The sequence below is a fragment of the Rhea americana genome, unplaced genomic scaffold (genome assembly GCF_003343005.1).
Source record: "Rhea americana isolate MKP2758 unplaced genomic scaffold, rheAme1 scaffold_303, whole genome shotgun sequence".
In the NCBI taxonomy this organism is placed as follows: domain Eukaryota; kingdom Metazoa; phylum Chordata; class Aves; order Rheiformes; family Rheidae; genus Rhea; species Rhea americana.
This window is the reverse complement of record NW_028186428.1, coordinates 430,874-456,164: the sequence shown is the minus strand read 5'-3', so window position 1 is coordinate 456,164 and position 25,291 is coordinate 430,874. Positions and strand designations below refer to the sequence as shown.

The following is a 25,291-nucleotide window of genomic DNA, read 5'->3' as shown; positions in this document are numbered from 1 at the left end:
CATGGACATTTTTTATGTGTCTGTAGCCATCTTTTAATTGTATTTAGAAAATATTTTAGCTCTACAATGTATGAAAAGAAATAGAAATAATCCTGATATGGTAGTTTGAAAAATAAAGGACAGTTTGAAATTGTTGTCATGATTAACTTTTCACATTTATTTGTATTTCCAGGTAATAACTTTCTGGTTATTTAAATCAATAATATCTCTTACTTTCTATTACATCCTTCAAAGACAAGCAGGGAGTATTTTTATTCTAAATATTCATTTGTTTTATATAACCTTTTTTGTCCCTTGGTGGAATCTGTGGCAACAGCACCACCAGAAGGCAGACTTTTGACATCTTTGGAATACATGTGGTGTTTTGTAAGGCAGTGCAGAATATAATTGTGTTATCTAAACAAATTTATTTATCAAAGTAATATTTTATATACAAAACACATTTTTAGTGAGTTTAAATTTTCTATCGCCATTTTTAGTCTGATTTTTAGATTCATTGAAAATTCTTACCTATTACTGATCCTAATGACATTCAGAAATCCTGCTGAATGGAAGGCACATAGATCTTATTGCTAAGTTGCCATTAGAACAGATGAACCGATGCCCTTAAACAACTATAAAAGTGATATACTAAAAACTATTTTATAGCCAATGATAGTTTACCAAGAACTGAATATATACACTCAGGAGTAATTGTTGGAATGTAAGTTGTTTAGCATCTGTTGTAAATGGTGATAGCCAAAAAAAGGATAAAACAGCTTTGAGTACTATGCATTACCCAGCATAGCTATAAGCTATGAATATATATATAGAGAGAGAACATAGCTATATGCACCCAACATAGCATGCTCATACTCTCTTTTTTTATATGTATATTATTATTTATTTAAGTATTTTACTTTGAAGGTCAATTGTAAAGCTTTTTAAAATGTGCGGAGCACGGGGCAAAGTTCCATATCAGTAATATGTATATATAGAACTACATATATAAAAAGTAAATATTTGCCTATGTCTTATCTGAATGTTTTCTTACGTGTCAGGATCTAGATGAAGTTTCACATTAACTTTGCAACAACTAGTTATAATATAAAAGACACAATTTTATATACTGTGGAGGATCATGTGAAGTTTTAAACCCACGTGTTATTCAAGGAATGTTTTACAGCTTATGAAATATTTCTGTTCTCATGTCTGTTCTAGCCRGTAAGACCTTCCAGCCCCTCTCAGAGAGCTGGCCCGTTCAGCTTCTCGGCTAGCTAGTTCCAGACAACTTTAGTGATGTGTTGTTTCAGTTTGTGTTATACGACATGCATAAAACACAAACGTTTTGGAGCAAGGTCATACATAAGAGAAATGCAGGACATGTTCTTGCGTATGCTCCTTGATTTTCAGTGAGAAATAGAGAGGATAATGAAGACTCTCCTAGACTGAGGAATCTAGAGTTATGCTCCATCTTCAGACTCCAAAATATTTTCACCTGTTTTTCAAGTCAGAAGTACTCACAGAGAAGGGAGATTACTTGTTCCACAAGCATCTTCSTCTAAATATAAGTTCAGTCAAATAGGCCTTTGACCTGAAAAGTACTTGAAAGAGCTTCCAGATTCATACCTAATTTGTGGAAGGTCGTCTGGCCTCTGTTGTGATGATTCACGGAAAAGGGTCACATGATACAAAAATGGTCTGGCAGATTTGAAGTCTGACAGACAAGAAGAGTGATATTTAAGCTCAGAATTATTCCAACTGAGAGCTCAGTTTGACAACCCCTGGAGGGATCTATTCACATYAAGTAAAATTGCAAAACTGAGGCAGACTACTACTTACTATGAAATGAGACTAAAAATTATTGAGACAGATATTCTGGTTCATAGACTGACTAACTCACTTTCTCTCTTGTCCTCTGTCTTTGACTAGCCATCACTTGGGAATTGCACCATCCACCACCGCGGCAGTGAATCATGTTTGGCAGTAATTAGGATGTCATTCATCCTGAACAGACATGCAGACATTTTACCAGACACTTTACCACATTCATCCCCACTTACTGAAAGCATGTGACTACACTCTTTTTTTTATATTGATTCCTGTAGAAGTCCCTGTCCTTTTCATGATTCCTAGTATCTATTTTTAGCATTTCATGTATAGATAATATTTTGTGTATGCTTGTATTTTCACTTGTTTCTTCRTTTGCTTGAATGATATATTTAGAACTGGTTTTGATGTTTGTGATGCTGGGTAGGAGTTATTCTCTAGAAGCAGTGAATATATACTGAGACTAAATATATTTCTGAATTTTAGAATTCTTGAATTTTTAAAGCAGTTGGTGAGTATCAGTGTTTCTTGCAAATAACTTTTTAATAAGCCAAATAACATATAAATTAAAACCTTCGGGGCATATTGCTGGTAGGTAGAATTTGAAGAATATTTGTGGAAAATGACTATATTTTGTATGAATATTCAGACAGTCCACTCTGTTACTCATGAACAGCTTAATCCAAGTTTCAAATTACCAGTGTCTTGGAGAAGCATGCTTACATTGGCTGACTTTATTTGGGGCCACCAAGATTTCTCCTAATGGTGCTTCTGAAAAGGGGAGCCATGCCTGCCAGCTSTGTTAGCTCTAGGTCGGTGTTGGCTAGCCTCAAGTGAGATTGGTTCATGGATCCAACTAACTGTCTCAGCGCCATGCTTGCTATATACTTGTAATAGGATTTTCTTTTTATCTATCAGACAGGACTTTGCTGCCCTTCTTTCTTTTCCTGACTCAATCCCCACACTTTTATACTAGAGGATAGAAAAATGACCAGATGGCCAACTCCTCAGTTCATATGTACTTCCRCCTAGAAGAGAATCTTCCATTACATTATACCTCTGCACAGTTAGGATCTGAGTATCTTTTTTTAAATTTCACGCTTAAGATGACAGACCATAAAATTCCAGTATCAAGCGCTGCAAATGTGCAGCCTCAAAAGGATCTCTTACTTACTTTTAAATGTTCTGAAAGGATATTTGCAGAGTTATTTTCTCACTATTATTTTTTGTTTCTYATAGCCTGTCAGTCAAGAGCACCACTATCAGAAAGAAATGAGCCCACTTTCTCATTCCAACCCACGGTAAGATTCCATTTATAGCCCAGGCAGTAATAWTCCAGTTAAAATGTTCTGAATATTAAAGGTGACATTCTGTGATTTAATCTCAAATCTCTTTTCAATCGCAGCTTCCTCTCAGCTTTACTATTGCTCTTTTTATTCATTGTCTACAGGTTGCAGTATGTCTGCATTGTCCCAGAATGCAGGGCAGAATTCTGCGGGTTTTGAATGTACTGTTATATATTTAAACTAACTGGCACAGGCCTTGGTCCTACACCCATTTCAATGTGTGATTCAGCAAGTCGTCGTCTTCTGCCACGAATGCACGCATTCTCACCTATTCCTTTTTCTCACTGTCTCTTTCTTTGCTTTGAAGGACTGTAACTAAAATTCTGTAGGTGACTCTAGATGTCAGGGAATCCATTCTTTACAARTTATATTAATGTTACCTAGTTAGACAGGACTTTTCAGTAGAGAGCACAGGCAGGAGAGACTATTATAATACTGAGGCATAGTTTAAAGGAATCCTGTCTGCAGCATATTTTAACTAATATTGTTTTTTGGTGGGTCTGTTTTATTTGGAATCAGCAACAAAATTCCTATGACTTTAATGTGAGGTAAGTTGGAGATTTGGGGGCAGATGGATAAGGTGGCTGGGGCAAAGTAATCGAAGTAGAGGCAATCAAAATTAATTGTTCTGTTTCAGAACTGACTTGTATCTGTTAAAGCTCAATATCGCTTTGCCAATTTTTTTTTATAATCTGAACAGGAGATGTGCTTATTTATTATACATGTATTTTTCATTGTTTGTTTCACTTTCAGTAGGCCTTTTTAATGTGGTTTTTCTTTGTCCACAGATAACGTGTGTGTTGGGAGGGTTAGGAAGAGAGAACGTTTCAGATATGACTGAGTTATTTAGAGTTTGCTTGATTTCTTCTCAAGATATTAACAATTTGAAATGTTTTATGACAGTGTAGTGCCAGTTGATTGTACAGCATAATTTTCATTTTTCCTTATAGAGATGTTTTCAGTCACTTGTTTCAGTGTTGCCCTCCACACTTTTATTATCCTCTTGTTAGGTTTTATGAAGTGAACACTATGAAACTTGCTGTGGAAGTTCACCTGGATACATCAGTTATTGCAACATTCAGCTCTATTTCTTGGTGCAGACAGTATATTACTGACATTAATGTGCAGTCCTGGATTCCTGTTCTCTTTCACATGTATATCAAACTGCTCATGTTAGTCTGGAGGGAACATCTGTACCTTGGTGCAGGTTATCAAAGGAACCATTTCTAGCCTCATGAATTGTTACAGTGGATGAAGAGACACTTGACTWTAGACCACAGATTAAGAGGTCAGGTATCTTGTGACTGACGCATTTTGGTGAGGACTCTGTTAGATAATTGATTCTGTTATTCTGGTGGTGTTAGAATTGCCAGTAGAATTGTCGCCTTTTTGCCCATAGTTGGGTTAAGTCAGGTTTTATTACATTGTTTTTATGCATGTGCTAAAATAATTTGGTACCCAGTACATTTTATGTACTGAAAAACAGAATAAACTTTGTTATCTGTAAAAATAAAGCATTTCAGCCTATCAACTTAAGTTAATATGATCAACACGAAAAACCATATATCCGTATAATAAAATTTAAAATATTATAAATTACTACTTAGTTCTTATGCTATTTTAATCTAGTACGTACAATAGACTTAAACCTCTGTAGAAATCGTTTTCGAGAAATGCAGGCAATCAAAGTATTCGTAAAATACCTGGCTTGCAAGTACCTCATAAATTCAGTAGCCCTTGTGAACTGCCAGGAGAGCATTATTGGGCTGTAAATAGAGAAGGTGACAAAATTATGAGGTCAGTTTGCATCATGATATTAAACTGGAGAAGATGTGATTTGAATACTGTAATTCGCATCATTACATTTCATTTAAAAAGGAAACTGGGTATTGTTTTTCACAGAGGGTATGTACCTGGGTGAGAGGGAGATAGAATTCATGGTAATTCTGTAACTTAGTTCCCGAACTGTTCTTTAAAGCCAGTTGTAACAAGTAACACGTGGACAACTGGAAAACATCTAGATCTTTGTAACCCTACAGTAGTAGCTATGTAGAAGAAAGCAGGGGGCAATATTTGAAAAATCAGTACATCCTATTGTGGATCAGTGGGTATAAGTACTGTGGCATGCAGACAATTAGAAAATACGGTTACTGAAACAACAGATAATTTGTTGTGAAGAGTGATAGAGAATTTGGCAGGTATCAAGTAATTTGGGCGGGGGGGGAGTGTAGTATTAGTATTTTCTGGGAAATGAAGAGAGTAATGTGACAGCTATTGTCCAGAAAATGTAACTTCTGTCCATGCTAAGATAAAAGAACAAGCCAGAAAAGAAAGCACTTGTGAAGATAATGGAAATGCGGTCAATAAAAAGACCTAGCAAGACTCATTTTCCCTTAGTTCCACTGGGTAATGGTCATAAGTCTGCCACAGAATATTGCTACTGCCATACAAATCGCCTCTACAACATGCTGCTTTGCAAGGCGTAGAACTAGTTAATGAAAGGAGATAGGCTGACTATAGCGGCTATAGATGAGCAAGATGTGCAGGGTTTCAAACCTTAGCTCTGCAGTTTCCACAGATAAGCTTGCTGTTGCAGCTGAATTTCAGACTTGCTCTCTCCCATACAAATAGTTCTGTTTTACTTTTCTGTGGTATTGCTCCCTCCAGTGCAGGTGTTGGAAACAGCTAGGTACCCTGCACCTACTTAATAAGCACCTAAGCAGGTTTATTCTCTGACATATCTGTCATAGAAAATTTGGAGGTTTCTTTAAAGGAAATACCGAAGCAAAGAAGGATTCTAGAGGAATTCTAGCCATACTGGACTGCAAAATGTGGAGCTACTCTCTGAAAAATACCTCTTGAGCTTGGTTAAATATATAGATTTTCTGAACTTCTGCGGATGCTCTTCAGAAAACTTATTTGTGATGAAAGCTGATTTTTCCATCCTTGAGAAAGGTTTGGGTTTTTTTTTTTTTTTAAGTTGAATTTTATATAAGTATTGCCTCACCAGATCCTCAGTTGGCATCACTCCTGGCTTTTCCCAGCCTACCAAATAAAATGTGTTTCTCTGAACTTCAAACAGCTGTTCCCAAAAAACTGCGCTAAGGTAGGACATAAATATTTCAGCACTTCATGGATATCCTGTCACAAGTAGTATATTTTCCTTCAGTAATTTCATACAAAACATACACAGACTAATTTTCAGTTAGGTGTTAACCAGATATTTGATTCTACACATATTAAAAAAAAAAAAAAAAAAAAAAAAAAAAAAAAAAAAAAAGTATTCCCTGAGCACATCGTGGGCACAGATATTTGATGATAGTAAATGTCTGCCTGATTTAGCAGCATACAAAATAAAAGCCTCAGTTTATGGAAAGGTCTATTAGCCAGTGGTCTTAGGCCAGAGCATGAGTGATGAAGTTATGTTCCATTCACAAATGAAAATATTTACTAAACTGATGTTGTCCCTCATAGTAGCTACGGATTTTCATATCTTACCAGCTCTTATATGTGATGCRTGTTCTTTTAAGAAAGCAAGAAACAAGAGTTCACAAGGAAGTGTGGTAGAAAGCTAAGAATTTAGGAGTTAGTTATATTTCTCAAACAACTGCCATTCAGATAGCAATCACCACTCCCCTATGCAGACAAAATACACAAGCTCACAACTACTTTTTATAATCCCAGTAAAACTGAGAGTTAGGAAGGCTCATAGCCTGCCTGAAATCCTTCTCACCAGCAACAGCTTTTCCTAGGAAAATGATGCTTTGAAGGACTGTCCCTGCCTCTGCTGTTGGCATGGTCAGGGTTACCTGCAAAGAACTGCCAGCAGTAAAGGAGAGTCTAGTCCTTTGTTAGCACCATCGCTGTTTTTCTTCTGTGGTGCAGGAAGCTCACCCTTGTCTTGCTGGCATGTGGAAGTATGTGTGTGCATTAGGATATAGCCTACCTGTTCAGCCCTATGTGTTGGGATTGGCCCCACCATAAAACCTGATGGAGGATCATGACCTCATGAGATAGGAAGGGGAAGAAGGAGGGAAGTCTTAAGCCTTCTTGTTGACACAGAGGGTGCAGCTGTAGTTCGTGTAGATTRTCACCCCCAAAATTCCAAAAAGAATCTGAAAAAAGCAATCTGTTGTCATTTACCATGTTCCTATCTTCCCTTCTCAGTGTCTTGTCATTCCCCATGGCTCTCAAACCTGCCTTCATGCAGATGATTATCTCAAAGAAGCTTTATTATGAAGCATGAGTGTTACGGTAGCTCTGAAGTTAGAGGATTCAATACTATCTTCAGGCCCGCCTAACAGCTGACTCGTTAAATAAGCTGAATTTATCTGCTCTGTACTTGCAAGTCGGTTGCTTCTTTAATGACACTTTTTTGTGTTTAAATTAGATTCCATCAATGGTTTTCTTATGATTAAAAAAAGAAAACCCTTAAAACTAAGGAACATTCTAGATACCTAATTTTAAGGAAAACTAGTGATATTACAAAATATTTACTGAAATGGCTAAATGGAAATAGGTGATGCAGTTAAAACTATCATTTTGTCAAAATTTATATTTTATCTAGAAAAAGTGTCACCACTGTATTATGGTTTAAATCTTTTGTGGCTTTGCCATTTGCGGGTGTGATGTAAACTTTCTTGTATCTATAATTGGCTGAGAAGGGCCTGCAGTCTTTGACAAATGATTAATAGTCATTCTCTTCATTCACAGGCTGACTAAAAGATGCTGTCTTGTCATTGTAACCTGCATGTGTTACATTAAACTGATCAGGAKGTTATCATTCTTCTTTCATCTACTATCTCAGAAAATACTATTTTTTTTTCACTTCTTGGTAAAGTCACCTCTCCAATAGAAACAGTACATATAACAAAAAGTTACTGAGAAATAGCTGCCTTTTGTAGTAAAACTCAATTGTTTAGTGTTAAGATAAATATTACAGATTTGAGATTGAGCATCACAAAAGAAATGTTTTATTGATTTGCAGATTAACGTGTTTGAAGAGGACAATAACTCAAAAATTTTAGGAAAGATTTGTAGGTTTTGTCTGACCCTCCCACCCATATCCTTAATGCTACTTTATCATACAGTTTGATGTTCTTATTTTTGTATGCACAGTGATTCAGATAATGAATCATGAAATGGATAAGCACATTTCCGTAGATAAATACGTTTTAACTTATTTTCAGAGTTGATTGCTGGTAAAATTCTGGTTAGTTAGTTAAAATAGCTAACAATTATTTCTGTGTATAACTGATCACTCTTTATTGATTTTTAGTAAGCAAATGGATGCTTTCACTTTCTAAAGAAGCTTCTGTTACAGAAGTTTTTTATAGAGCCCATCTTTGCCATAAATGTTCAGTACTGCCATTATCACAGCACCTGAAATTTGCATAAAGTTTTCAATAGTTCCAGCACAAGAACCCAAACCCCTGTATACTCTCAAATATAAATCTTAAAGTTATGTTCAGTTTTGGGACTACCGTTTAAGCACCCTCATTCATCCCAGACAAAAACTAAACATGCCAGTAGCTGATGCATGTGTTATTGTACCATTGAGAGATTCAGTAAGATTAAAGTCACCTATAAAGCAGTGCAGTGAAAGAAGGATTATAGTTATAACATTTATTTGCACTAGAGCAGAACTTCTCTAATGTGCATGCTGTGAAATTCAGACACAAAACATCCTTGTCTCCCATGGATCCAGGAAAAGACTTAAATACTAGAATAACTCAAATCTGAAAATGGAAATTAAAAAATTGAGCTCTACAAACAAAGAAGCATTTATTTCTGTGATTTGTTACGAGATCAAAGTCATATGACTCCATCACTTCTACAAAGCAGACAATATTACATTATGAAGTATTATAAAATAASCTAAAAGCTGTCAAAATAAGTGAACAAGGACAATGTATCACAAAATACTTTGCTTTTTCATTGTGTATGTTACTTTACTCATCCTGAAAATACAGTAATTTGCAGTGGGTTTGCTAATCGTTAATCTAAATTAGTGAAATTCTGCTGCATTTGTCAGACTATAATATGCATGAAAAAGAACTTGTCAGAAGAAGCAAATGGCACAGGAAGCATCTAATTGAAAAGATTTAATTTTTCAATCATGATAGTAAAAAAGCTTAGCTGCAGAAAGATTTTTTTGAGAACTGAATGGCCAACACACAAAAACTTGTTAAAATAATCCACGCAAAAATGGCTTTCCTTTGTATGGGAATCTGAGAACTTGAAACAGCATATAGAGCAGCATATAGAGTAAGGGTTTGAATATAAAACAAGTCAAAAGCTTCTGGACATGTTGTTGCATAGATTTTGGGGTTTTGTAGCTTCAGAAATTAGTGAGAATACTTTGTGTTGATTCCACCCTGAGAACTTGTTGTCAGAAGTTGTAAATCCATGCAGAGGTAGAAAACAGACCAGCGAAAGTCAACTATTTCTCTGGTATAAGCAAAGTAATAGCAAACTTGGACTGTAGTATTAACATTCTGTTGAGAAGTGGCTGCCTGCAGTCCACAGGCATCTTTCCAGCTAAAGGTTACCTTCACAGTGGGAGATCTGGAGTTTTTTCGGGAGATTCAATGGTAAGGCTTCTTGGAGACTTTTTTTTTTTTTTTTTTTAAGGTAAAATAGTACCTCACATTCTGACTTCACAACAGCTACAGAGGGGAATGGGTTAGTCATCTGCATACGAAAAGTAGTGAGATCAGGATCCTTCTTTCTTCCCTTTATAATGTCCAGACTTTTCAAAAAAGATTATATGTGGAATAATTTTCATAATTCACAATATTGTTGGAATACAGATAAAATAAGAGGAGGTAAACTCTAAGGMCAGTTTATAGAATGATGAGTGTTGAAGCCTCTTATTTTAGTGTCTCTAGTTTGAGTGAGATTCTGTCATTGTGGTAACAGGAACTCCATGGCTCCAGGTGTCCATGTGTTAGCTTGTGCTCGGGATAATGTACTGCAGCCGTTTTTGTGCAAGCATACCTTGATTCACCTGTATCTAGAACAAGAGGAAGGAAACACGGCTCAAAGAACAACAGCAACAAAAATCTAATATTAATGCCTGTTAAGTGTTCCAAGTGGAACAGTCTCTCTCACCTCTTCAGAGACTCTCTCTGATAAACATGCATCTAGCCCTCTGTATTACTTGTGGCCTCAAAACCTCATTACGTTTCATAAGCTGAGAGTCAATGCCCTTAGCTTATTCCCTATAACTGTGTATAGTCTCATGAGTAGAGTCAGCGTCTCTTTACTATATGCCCTGTTACATCTCCCAATTCCACTTTTCTGTCCCCATTTAAAAAGTAGTTAAAGATGCTCTTCATTTATGACAGGGCCTTTTTTTCCTCAAGAGGAATGTGCATTTGTATGTCTGCCACAAGACCAGTGTAGAATAAAGTACAGGAAAGTCCAGTGCTGTATGCATCAGGCAGGTCTTGGTTCATGTCTCAATGGTTTTCAGCCATGTTAATGGACATGGTCTATTACAGCAACAAAACTAGCATCAGGCACGTATGTTTTAGAGCCTCCRTTGTCCTCTGTCAATGGTAAAAGAAAAGGGGTCTAGCTGTATTTTTGTTCTTGAAATGAGCAGATGAGGCTACTCGGTACTTAGCAATGAGTGCTCTGATTTGTGCGAGACCACTGCCCTGGGCATTTGTCCAGAAATCTCTGCCTGTAACATAAATTTCAGTGCAGAATAGTGGGGTGCTGCCAGTGCCACATTCRTTATTACTAAAAGCATTTGCTCAGGCCAGTGTCCACTGCATCTTCGTGAAGAGTTGTTGCGTGAGGCTATTAAAAGAACCTATGACCAACTCAATACCCTTCTTCTGCTAGGCAAATTTCATAGTCGCTCTTCCCTGAAGAAAGRCCTGTTAAGGTGGGAAACAAGATTTTATATTTATTCCTGCCCATAGAAAGCAAAGTGCCTGATTCATATCTGCAGAATCTTGGGTACGTATAACATTTCTAGGAATAGTGTATTGACCAACCTTCAGAACCAAGGGTTTTAGCCTTTCCCAGGATTTAAGGCACAGTGGTCACACATTGACGGGTCATCCTTGTTCCTGGCAGGATGTCTGGAAAAGATTTTCCAAAGTGTAAAGAAAATGGCAAGAGCTTTTAGATGGTTCTGACATCTTTTAGATTGAAAGTAAGAGATGGATGGTATGTTACAAGTCCAGGGTTCCCAGGTCACAGAGTTTTGCAGACTCCCCATTAAAACTTAGTTGAACTGCTGCTATGGCCCTCTGCCAGTGCTGCTTCTTCCAGGGAGTCTCCAGTGTTTAGGGATGACGAGACAGTTCAGTCCACCCGCAGGCCAGCGTGTATGCTCCAGGTCCAACTTACTGCGCATCTCAGAGCCTTGGGAGTTTGGGGTAGTTCCCAAGGCAGCCAGACTTCCAAGTAGATTTGTATTATTTGTATTGCTCACTTTTCTGAAGAGAAACAACTTACTATCTAAATTTTTCTTTAATTCCTTGATGTTATTTTAGTGGTGTTGAGAAAGCTTGGTATTTCTGAAGAGTTAAACTGAGGTAGCGTAGTTCTTATTTTGTGGTCATGATTAAGTTTCCAGCTTCATGCTGTAGTGTTCACTGGATTAATATAGCAAAAGGTCAGAGCTTTCTAACTTAAAAAAAAAAAAAAAAAAAAAAAAAGGAAAATGGGGGGAAAAAAGACAAAAAACCACCTTTCCTGGGGAAAATAAAGGTAATTTTCAGGGAGTAAGAGTATTCAACAGCAGCATGTTTAACAGATGGATAATATTAAGTTAGTGTTCTGTTGAGACATGTTTTCTCCATTGATTTTTGAAAGTTTTCTGGCTTCCTGTCAACCATTAAAAGTTAAATGGGATGCAGTCTACGTCCAGGATGTCCAGAACAGTGATATACTGTTGGGGACTGACTATAGAGAAAAGAATTTATTTTAATTAGACCAAGACTCATTAGGTTCTAGCTTCAAGTGTTTTCTGAATTGGTGAAGCATTAAAATATAATTCTTAAAATGAATGGTTTATTTAATTGTTATATATAAAAAAGTGAAGCAAACTTTGCCTAATGGACACTTTATTAAATGTGGGAATCCAGATCAATTGATTCACTGATCAATGAATATCTGCTGTACTTTATTAGAATTTACTTGATTAAGAATAGATTAATACTCAGGAATTTTAATACACAGTACACCACCTTTGTAAACTCATTATTTCCAATCTGTATAGCTAGTATTCTGATAAACAGATGAATCAAAGCTAGCAAAGAAGAAAGGGCTAATATTTTTCTTAAATTAGGTGGTAAAACACTGTTCTTCTCTACTAGTGTCATTTGTATTGCTAGTGGGCATGAGGACAGTTTATCTAGCCAGCAAGGCAACATTGTAATGAAGTAGAGGTTTAGTCTTTAAGTAAGTTGCAATGTGACTGCTATTTAACAGAAGCTATGATAGAGGCTTCATGTATTTAACTAAGAAATGTTGACCAAATAGCACAATATGCTAATTACTAAGCTATTAACCCTCCAAATTGAGGACATACTTATTTTTAGACTAATGTAGATGACTGTGTGGTTTTTTAATAATCTGCAAAAATCTCTCATTTGAACTCTGGTATTGAAAGAAAAATGGTAGCATTTATAGGCCAGGCTTTCAGCTTTTACTGATCAACTTGATTATCCAGTACATAATTGTAATGCAGCAGTTTGTAGTATCTAAACATCTAGTTTAATAAGTAGAATTCAGATTTCCTTTATTATCTTTGAACATGATCCAACACTCATGTAAGACAGTTCATTTACAGATGTAATACTTTGAGAGGAGCAGACTCAAGTCTTTCTTGCACAGTTTCAGTTGTACCTTTAGCCATCTTTTGTCGTTATTGATTCATTAAAAATTAAATTATTTAGTTTTAACAGAACTCTCTTTGCGTCCATTGGAAATACGATATTTTGTAGGCTGGACTTTGGCAAAGTGCTGTGGAGCAAGAAAAAAAGCATTCTGTAAATATATTTGTGATTTTCTAAATTTCAGTGCTAGCAAAAAAAAGTTCCAGTAAGGCATACTGTAAATGAAGATATTATGTATTAGGGATGAAATGAATCTGTCACTTTGACAGATTGTGAGGCAAAGAGCAGATTAACAGATTACTCATAGTCAGAATGCAGCTCACTGTGAAAAATGTGGAGGAAATGATAAGTGTTGGTTTGTGCTGATTTAATGATATTTTGAAACTACAATAACACTCTAGGAGAATAATACAATGTAGCTGATGACTTGCATTTTTTTTAGTCATTAATGTGTTGCCAGATTGACCTTAAATTCTTCTGCTATTTCTTTTAAAATACAGCTTTCAATACATGCAAAGTCATCCAGAGATGTATATTTATGCTGTTTTTCAAGATTTTTATTAAAATATGCACTTGGAAATTCTTCATTTGTATGTATATATATACTCTATATTCTTTTGGTAGCATATCTTACTATTCTTCTGTAAACTCACTCAATTTTCCATTATAGAAATATTTTTTTCGGACCTGGTGCTAAGTAGTACTGAACAGTTACTGATTTATAAGTTAATATGAAATATTTCTTAGTTTATGACACACTTGTAAAAAGATTGTTTTAAGTGTTTTAGATGCAATAATGGACAACTTAAGGCTGAGATGACTTCACAGTTATTATGGACACATATAGTGGTAGGACCTGAAATTTTATTTCAACTTTTTTTTTGAGGATTGTAATTGTATTCTGTACATAACACAGACATCTTATTAATAGACATCGGAAGTCCTCTTTTCACTACTAAAGCTAATATATTATGTATGTATACGTAATATATTAAGAAGCAAAACCCAAATACATGTGTATAGGTAATCAGATTTAAGGCAATGAAGTTACAAGCATATCTGAAGTTTAGTGGATGCATAAGTAATTGAAAAATCAGATCTGCTAATCTGTAGAGTCTTAACAGGTAATGCAGGCTCCAAAGCATATGTAGCAGAGAATGGATGAGGGGTGTTATAAAGCTAGGTCACTTTGTATTGATCTGTTAAGTACTGAGTTGTCTTTGACAACCTTTCTTAAATAGATATATTTAAAAATTCAAACAAAGCGGGGAAAAAATAGATCTTCATCACACTTGAATTGAATATTTAGGCTATAGTAGGCCATATTATTGATACGAGCTAGTACTTTGCAATCAGTGGATCATAGTAAGGTATTACTTACTCTTTTTGAGGGTTTGCAGTAGAATTTGGTTCACGTAGTATTAGGTAGTATTAGTACAGCACAGGCATGTGCCAAGATTTTTGCTGATCATACCACAAGATGTCAAGAAGAAGTATTTTAAGCAGTTAAATATCACGTGTTCTTTGTTGATTGTACTCTTCAAATACAATGTATGATGTATGCTTAATAATACATTGTATCAGAGAATGAAAAAATAACATGAATTTTGTAATGTGGCTTTTTCCTTAAGCATGTTACCAGGCTGAGCTAGTAATTTTAAAGTTCCTGTTAAGTTCAGTATAGAAAGCCAGACAAAACTTTTCTGTGAAAGCTTCTGAGCATTTTATTTTTTTAATAATATGAATCAAATAGTAATTCCACTGATTTAATTATACAAATTAAACCTGACCAAAAAAAAAAGCTGTCTCAATTCACAGAAATGTTTAAAAATCTTTGTACAATGTGGTTTATTATTTTCGCATTTCAGCCAGTAAGATAGCCTAAAAAGCTTAAATTTCTTAAAAAATAAGAATATCAAACATAATATTTGAAGCAGGACCCTCTGATCCTTCAGATTTCTGTTGATGGTATTATAATTCGGTATTAGGTATTATAATTGTGGTAGTACTTTTGATGGGGCACTGTTTGTTCATGTGCTAGTTAAAAAAGCATCACTAGTTTTCTCACATGCTTTTTATTATGGATGCCATTTTCTGCAAAATTTAACATACTGCCATAAAACTAAAAACTACGTGATTTCAGGACGCTGAAACATTGCTTTTATTTTCCACCATAGTTCAGCTGTCATGTGGTCTTTCGATGTATAGCAATTATTTCTTGAAAATAATTTTTTTAAAAAAAAGGCTGTGATTTGACAAGATTGTATCATGTATGTTTTATTATATCTTGGTATGGAGAATAGCTTGCAGTATAACTAAGTGTAACTAAGAATTTCAKTGCAAGCGTTAAAGCCTACTTCAAATGTGTGTGGAAACTGCCCGTTCTGAGCCTTCATACAGTGCAGCTCCCAATGTCAAAGAGAATACTGAGCATTCAGCATTGTTATCAGGAAACTCTAGATAGTTTCTTGCAGGTTGATTACATTGATTACAGCTTGAGGCCTCAATAGCATAAATAATGTCTTTAATTAATCAAAATGCTTGATTAGTTTTTCTGTTTTGAGGAGATAAACTAGCTTCTTTAAGAAGCTCACACCGAAAATACTCTTTCTTCAGTCAATATGAGAACACATGCCACAAGTTTACATTTCTCAGAAAGTTAATAGCCAGTTGTCACCATGCCGGGCTCTGTATTTTCAGGCAAGGTTTACAGACTTTTTAAGAGTCTTTTTTTTTAATTTTGAGTCTTGCCTCACATATACATGCCATCTTAGGTGCTTTGTAGAAGTAGACTGCAAATTTCATTACGCCAAAAGTATCTTGACTGCTAAAGTAAGCCATCTATCAGCATTACCACTGCAAAGTCACTTTTTCAAAAGTTTATCAATCAATTGCAAATATTTATTCTCTGATGCAGTTTGGCCAAGATTTCAGTGCACATAAGGTTTGTTATCGAGATCTTGGGAAAGGTTGATTTAGACATTGCTAACTAACGTGGAAGTGCTACACTGGTTTTTAGTACAAATTATGTAAAACTTTTCAATATTCAGTAATATTTAGTCAATAATGAACACACAGTATTGTTTCTGTTGCTTTTTTTGATGGGAGGGATTTGAAGAACAAAACTTAGGCTTTCTTGGACATTGAGACAAAAGGCATGAATTGAATCTAGACTGTGTTTAATATGAAAAGTGAAAAGTGCAAATACATTTCTTCTGCCTCTGTTATAAATACACAGTCTTCTACCTCCCATTAGAACCATCAAGGTTCCCGAATCTTACAGTCACATCTACTAGAATGAACTATAATTCATCCTGTGAACCAGGTGCCTCAAAATAACTATAAGGAAGAAATTGAACAACTCCTCAACACTAGAATTGACTCCAATAATTGAAGGACAAAATAAAAGGACAAAATCACTCATCCCATCTCTGATTCTTCAGAACTGATCTTTCAGGAATACCTTCCAGAGATAAGACTAGAAACTAAAATTCATAAATTTCCACAGTAGTAAAAACCATGAATTCAATAGATATTGATCTAATGGCACGTGATTACCTCCTTCACTCAATGTTCTATAAATGACCTGTCTCCCTTCCATAGGAGATAATTGCCAGATTATCTTTCTTTCTGTCGTATTAACTTTCTCTCTACTCTCCAGGTATCAACTGCCTTTCCTGTTAGAAAGGATCTGATACATATTTTAGATGGAAAACACCTATCTTTAAACTTTTATGTCAGACCTGTAGTATAACATATGTACTCTAAAGCTTCTTTACTTTTTCTAACTGTTTGTTGGTCTAGTTAAGATAATTCTCCCTAGTAGCAAGCACTGCCTTTCCTTTGGGCTTGCATCACTGTAGCTGCAGCAGTTTTTGTAGTAGAAATATTTTCATTCTTCTCCAGTTCTCAAGCATCACTTTTTTTAAAAAAAAAAAAGTTGTAGTGGATTTAAAGCAAAGGGTGGCTTGGGAAGGGGGAGCTGCAGACTGACACCAGTGCTCTAACAAAGTTCTGCCTCACCTTCTTTAAAATTGCCCCAGAATTTTTGCAAGAAATTGACTGTGTTGACATTGTGTTCCTGTGCAATTGTAGGGAATTGAGTAAGGGACAATAGTTATGACTGTGAGCCCATCCAGTGACCTCGTGTTGGCTGATAATGAAGCAGCACAAACCACATGCAAGTGGCAGAAATGGAAATATATTCTACCATGCCACTTGGTATCATAATGCACATACCTAGCTGTTATTCTTAAAAACTTTTGAAGCTTTGGTATTAATGGAGAGTCTTGGACTCTCTTCAGGGAATGCAAATGCACCAAATAACAGGGAGAGCTAGTAATGAAATATCAAGGCAGGCATATTATTGTGCAGATCAGTTGTTCCAGTTCTCATTGGCATTAGTTGAAGAGCAGTAAGGTTGATGTAGGCCATATATGTGAAAATACTGTGATGGTGCTTCAAAACCATTTTGAGGTATGTTTTTTATATATTGAAATGATGGAAAATTCAATATTTCTCCCTTTAAATCTGCTATACTACTTGCTGAATTTCTACACCAGCAGTTCTGTTTCCTGAGGCAGAAAATTAGTTTTTTCCATTTTGACTGAAAACAGATAGGTGGGTGTCCCCTGATTCACCCCAGATTCTGTGTACATACTGGCAGCAGATTGTGGAATCAATAACAAATCCGCCAACAGCAAAAAAATAGCAGAAAAGGTAAAAGGCATATTTTAGCAGTTACAGCACATGACTTTGCCTTGCCAGGTTTCTCAGAAAAAAATCTTATATGAGATCATAAGGCTTTTCAGAAAGTAGAAGTATGTTACCTGCTTCATGCTGGAAGAAAGCTGTACTTCAAGCCGTACTTCATACAGTCTGGCAGTGTAAAGAAATCAAGTTAATTAATCTTCCATGCTTTTGGAAAATTCATCCTTTCTAGAGGAATCCATGGATACTGAAATTACTTTCACAGCTCTGACTAATCTTTCTGACCCCTAGCACAAGTTCTCGTGTTTGATGTTCTTGTGTTAGCTTTGACGGTCATGGCCCGATATGGCATAAGTTGAAGCAGACAAATTTTGCTTTGTGTTTTTCAGGGAATGGCTGAATATGTTCAGTCCCCCCATCGTTCCTGCAAACCAACAGCTAGAAGAACAATCTTCAGCAAATCAGAGTATTCCAGGTAGGAATTTATGAAGATGAAAATTTGTGTAGAAAATGTATTGAGACATCTCTAAATGCTGTTTTTGTAGTGCTGGTGCTGCTTTGTAGTTGTTTTCTGCACTTCTACATTTTGATGGCAAGAACGTCTTATTTATTATTCTCAGTTTCTGCTCACGGAATTTTCCATCCTGATAGCAGGATAACTTACACAGTAGTGATTTCCTGACGTTACGGTGGAATTTCTCTTACAAAGAAAATTTCGGATTTAGCCTTTAATAAAATCTCACTGTTTCTTGATTAGATTGTTGAGTCACCACCAAAAATGTTCTAAGTTTTTGTTTGTTAAGGTAATTGCTTAGAGTATAGCAAAGAACATAGCTGAAATTGGAAAGTCAGCAGCAACAGAATAAAACAAATGCCTTGCTTTCTACAAAGACCCTTTTTCTCATCTGCTGTGTTAGGAAATAAGGTAGATACCTACTTTTTTCTTCAAGTCCTGGGCATTCAGTGTGAAATCTCATAAATCTGACCTGTGTATTTGGCTGCCTAGGGGATGAAGATGTCTCAGTGATTTACTGTCTAAAATAGATTATGCCCCCCAAATCAGGAATCTTTTCATAGATGTATACTTGTAATTGTTTATGACAACAAAATAGAATTTTACTGTCAGGAGGGGACTTCGCATTAAAGAATGAAATAATATTTTGTATTAAGTGTCCTAAGTGAGCCAAAGTGAATTGGACAGTAGTCTTTGAGTTAGAGGCATGTTGGATATAAATTTGTGATAGATTTCGAAGAACGTTTCGGTATTAGTATTATGAAACCCAAGGCTAGCTGCAGTAAAGCTAGAATTTCCATAAATTTAAAAGTTGGATTGATTATATTCTATTATCTAAAAAGCTAACAAGAAGTATAGTTGGCAATTTGTTGTATTTCTCCACTTAGTCATACTAGAATTTCCAAACTGTTCTATGAATAGTTTTTAAACTCATTTTCCTTTATTGATAAATATTTTATATGATGTATCTGTAACAGGTGGAGAACAAAAAGTCTCTAATTACTATAACTTTTTATTCTGACTTTTTATTCTTGTACTTTCCTCCGCATACGGCATGCTGCTTGAGTTTTTTCCAAACTGCTAGACACCCTTCCCTACTAAACTAGTAGGGAAAAAAATCACAATAATCTTAGCAGCCATGGGAAGGGGAGGCATGACTAGCAAAGTGGCTTATGTGTACAATTTACAGCATCCTCAAACAACTCCAAGTCTCCCTTTCTGATTATTTCCAGTCCTTGAAAAATAATGTCCTTGAGCTATACACAGAAAACTGGTGTGGTTTGATCACATATTTTAAAAGGTATACTTTATTCAAACAAATCTTCAATCTTAAAAACTTTAAACCTAATATCTCAACTCTTTAGACTTAAAACAGAGGTTTGGGAAAATGCAGTGCCCTGTAACATGCATGGTGGATGAGATTGTACCCATCCGACCTTAAACTATATTAATTGTTCTAGATCTCTTGGATTTAAAAAAAAATCTTGGAAAACTATGTGTAAATGGTAACTGAATGTTTTACTGTAGTGTTTTTTGAAAGAGGCTAAAAAAGGTCTTATTTTGTGATATTTCTCTAGCACTTCAGAATAACCATGGAATGCTTTTTTTCTTAATCACTTCACTGAGGTTAGTTATGTTTGCCTGGAAAAAAAAAATGTGTTATTATTTAGTCTTAAATTCCAGAGTTGATCAACTGATTGAATGCTCAAATACATACCAGGAAACTCTTCTGCCCAATTTACCATTTTTAAATATCACGTTAAAAAATTGACTTATCTTTCATGCTGGGAAGAGGCTTAAATGTCGCAAGTCTTTCTTCCTGTGCAGTTTTCCAGTACACCAAGCATCACAGGATAACAAAAATATATTGCCACTAGTGAAAGGCTGTAGTGAATAAAAATGTTTTCAGAATAACCATTTCATCTGGAAGTATCCTTGGAGAAAAATAGGTAGTATAACATTGATATATTTAGGAAATATATTTAATTTTTATATTTTAAAAAAATCTTTAATTTGAGTCATAACTTAAACATGATTATTTTCTAAGAAAATCAGTGCCCATTTTACTTTCTACTTCCTTTCTTAACATTTGCACCTTCCAAAATACATCATTGAATGAGGAGGTGTAATGACAAGTAGTCTTATATTAACTGGTTTCACAAAGGTAATTAAGACCAAACTTTGGACCAGTAAATAGGGTAATTTTTTAATAGATTTTCTTCCCCCATTGGACATTAGTATTTCTGATCTTTAGACAATTCCATTTTACATGGCAGCTTTCATACAAAAAAAGTTTCTGCAGTAAATGACAAATGTACAATCATAAATTCTCTAGAACTTACCTTGCAGTATAATATTGCTTATCTTAAGACAGTGTTCTAAGAATCACAAAGTTATATAGTTTTCTTCTTTGAACTACAGCTATGGATAGTATTCATATGGTAACCCTGCAGCACATCACTGTAATATAGATTTGAACATTGTAGTTAAATGGTCAAGGGTCATATGAAAGAAGACACTAGCAATGTGCTTTTCAGACTGCTTTCTGCCAACAGCTGATCCAGCGCAGCTGAATCCGCTTTTATCAGGGTCAGAATATGACCCATATATCTTAAGATGAGATTCACCACAAGCAGTTTTCTAATATTAAAACCTTATATGCAGTGAAAATCTGTTTCTGTGAAAAGGGAGCCTATTTATTTCAGACTGTGGTAACTGTGCAAACATTTAGTGTTAACATAATCCAATAACACATTTATTGAAGAGTTTTAAAAAGCTACTATGTGACTCCATTCTTTGATAACCAATTTGAGACGTGCAGAACAAAATCCGTCCTGCATAAAAACTGTAGCTCCTCTGATTTCAGTAGAAGAGCATTTCATTTAATATGACAGGTAGAGGTACTAACTACCTTCAGTCCCTTTCAGCTCAGTAGAAGGAAAAAATACTCACACCTCTGTAATGTACATCTCAGATTTGGGTATAGCTTTATTTAAAATCAGGTGATGTTCCAGGCTTAGCAGTTACAAAAAGATATTGTTTAATTTTACAGTGATTTGAAGAACAAAAAGCTTTGATTTTACTTTCACCATGGTATTCATTTAAACTGCAAAAAGGCGCGTTTTTCTTTTTTCTTTTGTTTTTTTTTAATAGTTTTTTCATGCCATCCTGAACAGCTTTAATCCCAAAGAGTAGACAGAGGCAGCATAAACAGCTCTAGAAATTTCCTTAGAAAGTGATTTGTTTATCAGTTACTTCTACCATGGAAACATAATTCCTACATATGGCCTGGTTGCTTGCATACAGTATACAATTTGAAAGTAGGAAGATGTTGTCTTACACAACTATGACACATTAATTGAGTCTTTTATAAGAGTATCGCAATTTAATTAATGCTTGCTTTTAGGAGGCAGTAGTACAGAGGTGGAGTTTTCATACAGGAATTTGATAATTTTTTTTTAATCTTTTTAAAACTAAATACTCCATCCTACCATTGGAAATCTGTGGCAACATCTGGAAATGCCTTGAAAGGCATTCTGGAATATACAAGAGGAAGCCTAGCTCAAAAAGAAGATAGGGCTAGAAAGTTAAGTTCTCTTCTTGTTCGCCTGAAACTACATACAGGGAGCTATTACTTTAAAAGTTCAAATCCAGCTAGTCCGGGATGCAGTCTGTTCTAGTTTGGTATGAATTTGGGATATGCAGAGAAACAGATAGACTGCTAATGAGTTTGAAGAATTTCTTATTCCTGAATCAAGCCAATGAATATATTGAGGCCAGTGCTAAGGCAGAGAGGGTAAGAGATTTAAACTTAGAGAAGAAAATGGAACAAAGTAAGATTTAGAAGAGAAGCGTAGACAAAAGACCAAAAAATAATGGAAAAGGAAGAATACAATGAAAACAACAGAATGGTTTCAGATGAAAATGTAAGAGACTGTGAGGGAATGAGGCATGAATACTATTTGCTTATCTGCTGTGATCTGCTGAAGTATAGAAAAAGATTCTCACTTCTACTCCTTCTTTCTGCACTGCATTAATTTTCCTAGCAGCTATCCACTCAAAACATTTGGGTTAACCTTAGTTAGCTTACCAGGCCTGATGAAACAGAAACAGCAAGGAGGGCAGCAATTTGGCTTTATCATTTTACTGTTGATTACATTAAGAGATGATTTCTTTCTAAGTGCATTTGTTAATACTACTGAGGAAACAAAAATGAAATCTCTTCTGAAACGATGAAGTGCACACTACTTCCATATGTATTAAATATGCCAGCCTACTTTGTGGTCTGTAGATAACATAACCTATATATCGTTGTGTTATCCTAACTGTAAATAGATTTGGAGAGTTGGGGAGTTGTGAAACTGCTGCTTTTAGCATAACAGGCCATTACTTATTAGGAAGTGCTAGGACATACGAAGCATTCAGTTTGTGTTAGCTGCTTAAGAATGGAATAAGCATTTATGATGAAATACAAGATACAGATAGTGTTTAATCATGAATTATTTCCTGTCTAAAAGATATATAAAACTTTTACTTAGCTCGTATGAAAGACAGGTCTGGTCTTAATTTCCACAGACATAACACTAGTATTTTTTTTTGTCTGTAATCAAACTGTGATGAAATTCTAATGTCATAAAGCTATTATCACTGTGATATCAGCATAGTTGTAAGTGCCGTACTTACAGTGTTGTATAGAAACTGATTTTCAATTATATTTCTTCAAAGTTCTATAGTTTGTTTTTTTATGAACAGCTGACATGCTACGCTATTGCGCTGTACTTAGGTAGTAGGGATTTTTTTTAATGCAAGATGTAATTTTTTTTAACATTAGCAAGCCTCATCTTAAAATCTGAATTCAGGTATATACCTCTACATAGCTAAAAACATCTGAAAATAACACTAGATCCTTTTTTAGTTTTGTTTTTCTCTTGTATTGAGCTTCCACACAATGGAAAGCTTAGTGTCAAAAAAAAAAAAAAAAAAAAAGTTTGTGTGACCTCATTTGTGGCAACAATACTGACTTTGCTGTAAGTTTGTTAGCTCTGTTTGGCATACAGTTTCTTCTTGTACTTGTTTAAGGCTAATTAAAGAAGTATACTGAATATACTCAACTATCTACCTGTAATACACGCATGATCTGTAATAATGAAAATGTTCTAAAAACTACACAGTAAGCCAACAAGCATGAACACAATTGATGTGAGGCTAACATGATAAGGAGGAAGTCTTCAAAGGAAGATTTTTGTACTCTATTTAATTTTATGACTTTCCACATAGACTGTTTTAATAATATGCAGTTTCATTTGTACAGATATTAAGAACAGATTGACTGTGTTTCTGTGTTCATATTAAAACATTATCATTTAAGCAGTTTATTGAGAAAAATATCCATTAGGAATACTTTGATCTGTTATCAGTGAAAGTGCTTCTAGTGAGCTGTTGTTCCAATGGATTTGTAAAACTCAGGTGTTAAGCAAACACTGAACRTCATAACTTCACTTGAACTAAATACAGATCTTCAGAAATACAATAAAAATGTGAATTGCTATTATCTTTGAAGGTAATAACTCAAAAGTTGAAATATATACACTTGAAAGAGAAATTCTGTCACATCTGACAGGAAGATACTTCTATATTATTGTCTGTGAGAATAAAAGATTTATTCTTACTTTTCACACTTCACATAGGTGAAGATGACTTCAATACTGAAGAAGATGAGGAAGTCTTGACTCTTTTGTATGATCCATGTCTGAACTGTTACTTTGATCCAGACACTGGGAAGTACTATGAATTGGCATAGCCAGATCATGAGCATATTACTTTGTTTTCAGAATAGGTTTGTGTTTTAACTGTTTGTAAAGTATGACTGAGCTATATAATTTATCATGTAAGTTAAAACTTGAATTAACCAATAGTTTTATAAACAAATGAATATAGTTTGTAAATAATGTGTCTTATTTTTTTAGTTTGGTATTAAGTGGTAGTGCAGTGGAAAATCATATAACATAAAAGTTCCTTGTGGCTAAGACATTTGTCTAATTTATTTCCATTATTCAGAGGATCTGTATGGGAATAAATTAAGTTGAAGAGCTTTTGCAGTGTTCATCTGTAAATGATGGCTTGACTCAAATCTGTTTTTTCCTTACTTGCTTACTGTGTATTTTTAATTGATTCCAAGCTATCTATCCATTGTACTCTTAAGACGTAAAATGTGTTGTTTAAAGATCTGTATTTCATGAGTGCTCTCTCACTTTAGTCGTCAGAAAAAGCAACATTTTCCTCATCTTTGAATAATTCTCTACTATTACATACTGCAGGAATGGGATTACATCAAAGCTGAATGGTGGTACACAGTGTACAGGGCAGTGCACTTCAAGGTATGTGCATGGGCAATCTGTGGATCCAAACCCCAACACGATAAATGTGAAAGACCTGAGTATACCTACACTCTTATTTTACTGATGTAATTTAGTATGGGCCTGAGAAGGAGTGGTAAGAGTGATTGCTTCAGCACTCCAAAACTTGAGCCTTACCTACATTCGCAGTAAGGCAAGAAGACATGTATATGATTCGTATGTGAAGTTGTGCTCAGAATATAGTTCCCTTATGTTTGTATTATTTATTCTGTTACACATCTTAATAAAAAAACTGTGATTTAACACATCTGTATTGCCTGCAGTTTTCATTGAAGGCCCCAAACTTCCAGCTGAGATTTAAAATTTGTGCCTCGCCGTGGGATGGAGATTTTGTCTTGTTGCACATATGATATCCTTGTTTACTATAGGGAAAGACTATGGAGATAAACCAGTCCATGTGTAGTCTCTGAAAATAATGAAAATGAATAAATTGCTGTGTATGCAAACATGTCAAACTTTACTGTCTGCTATAATGAGTTGACCTGATGTGCAGTCACAGCACCAGTCCTTTGCATTTCTGCAGTGCATGACTCAAAAAGATGCCTGGCGTGTCAAGCCCCAGAGCAGGATAAGGTCCACAATACTGCGTTGTGCTGCCTGCCAGTCATTGTCCCCCAGCCAACAGGGCACTAGCTC

The 25,291-nt window shown here is 35.2% G+C and overlaps 1 protein-coding gene across 4 annotated transcripts in view; it reads left to right on the top strand.

The window, feature by feature from the left end:
* Positions 1-24,881, top strand: part of CFAP20DC (CFAP20 domain containing) — a 90,880-nt gene extending 65,999 nt beyond the window's left edge. For 3 of the 4 annotated variants that reach the window (XM_085309803.1, XM_085309804.1, XM_085309802.1), the window contains 3 exons: positions 3,049-3,110; positions 18,115-18,200; positions 23,927-24,881. In XM_085309803.1, the coding sequence (XP_085165929.1) occupies positions 3,049-3,110; positions 18,115-18,200; positions 23,927-24,039 (261 nt within the window). In that variant the 3' untranslated portion in view covers positions 24,040-24,881. The remainder of the gene's footprint in view (positions 1-3,048; positions 3,111-18,114; positions 18,201-23,926) is intronic. The other variant, XM_085309805.1, reaches the window with a different exon arrangement.
* Positions 24,882-25,291: the final 410 nt, after the last annotated feature.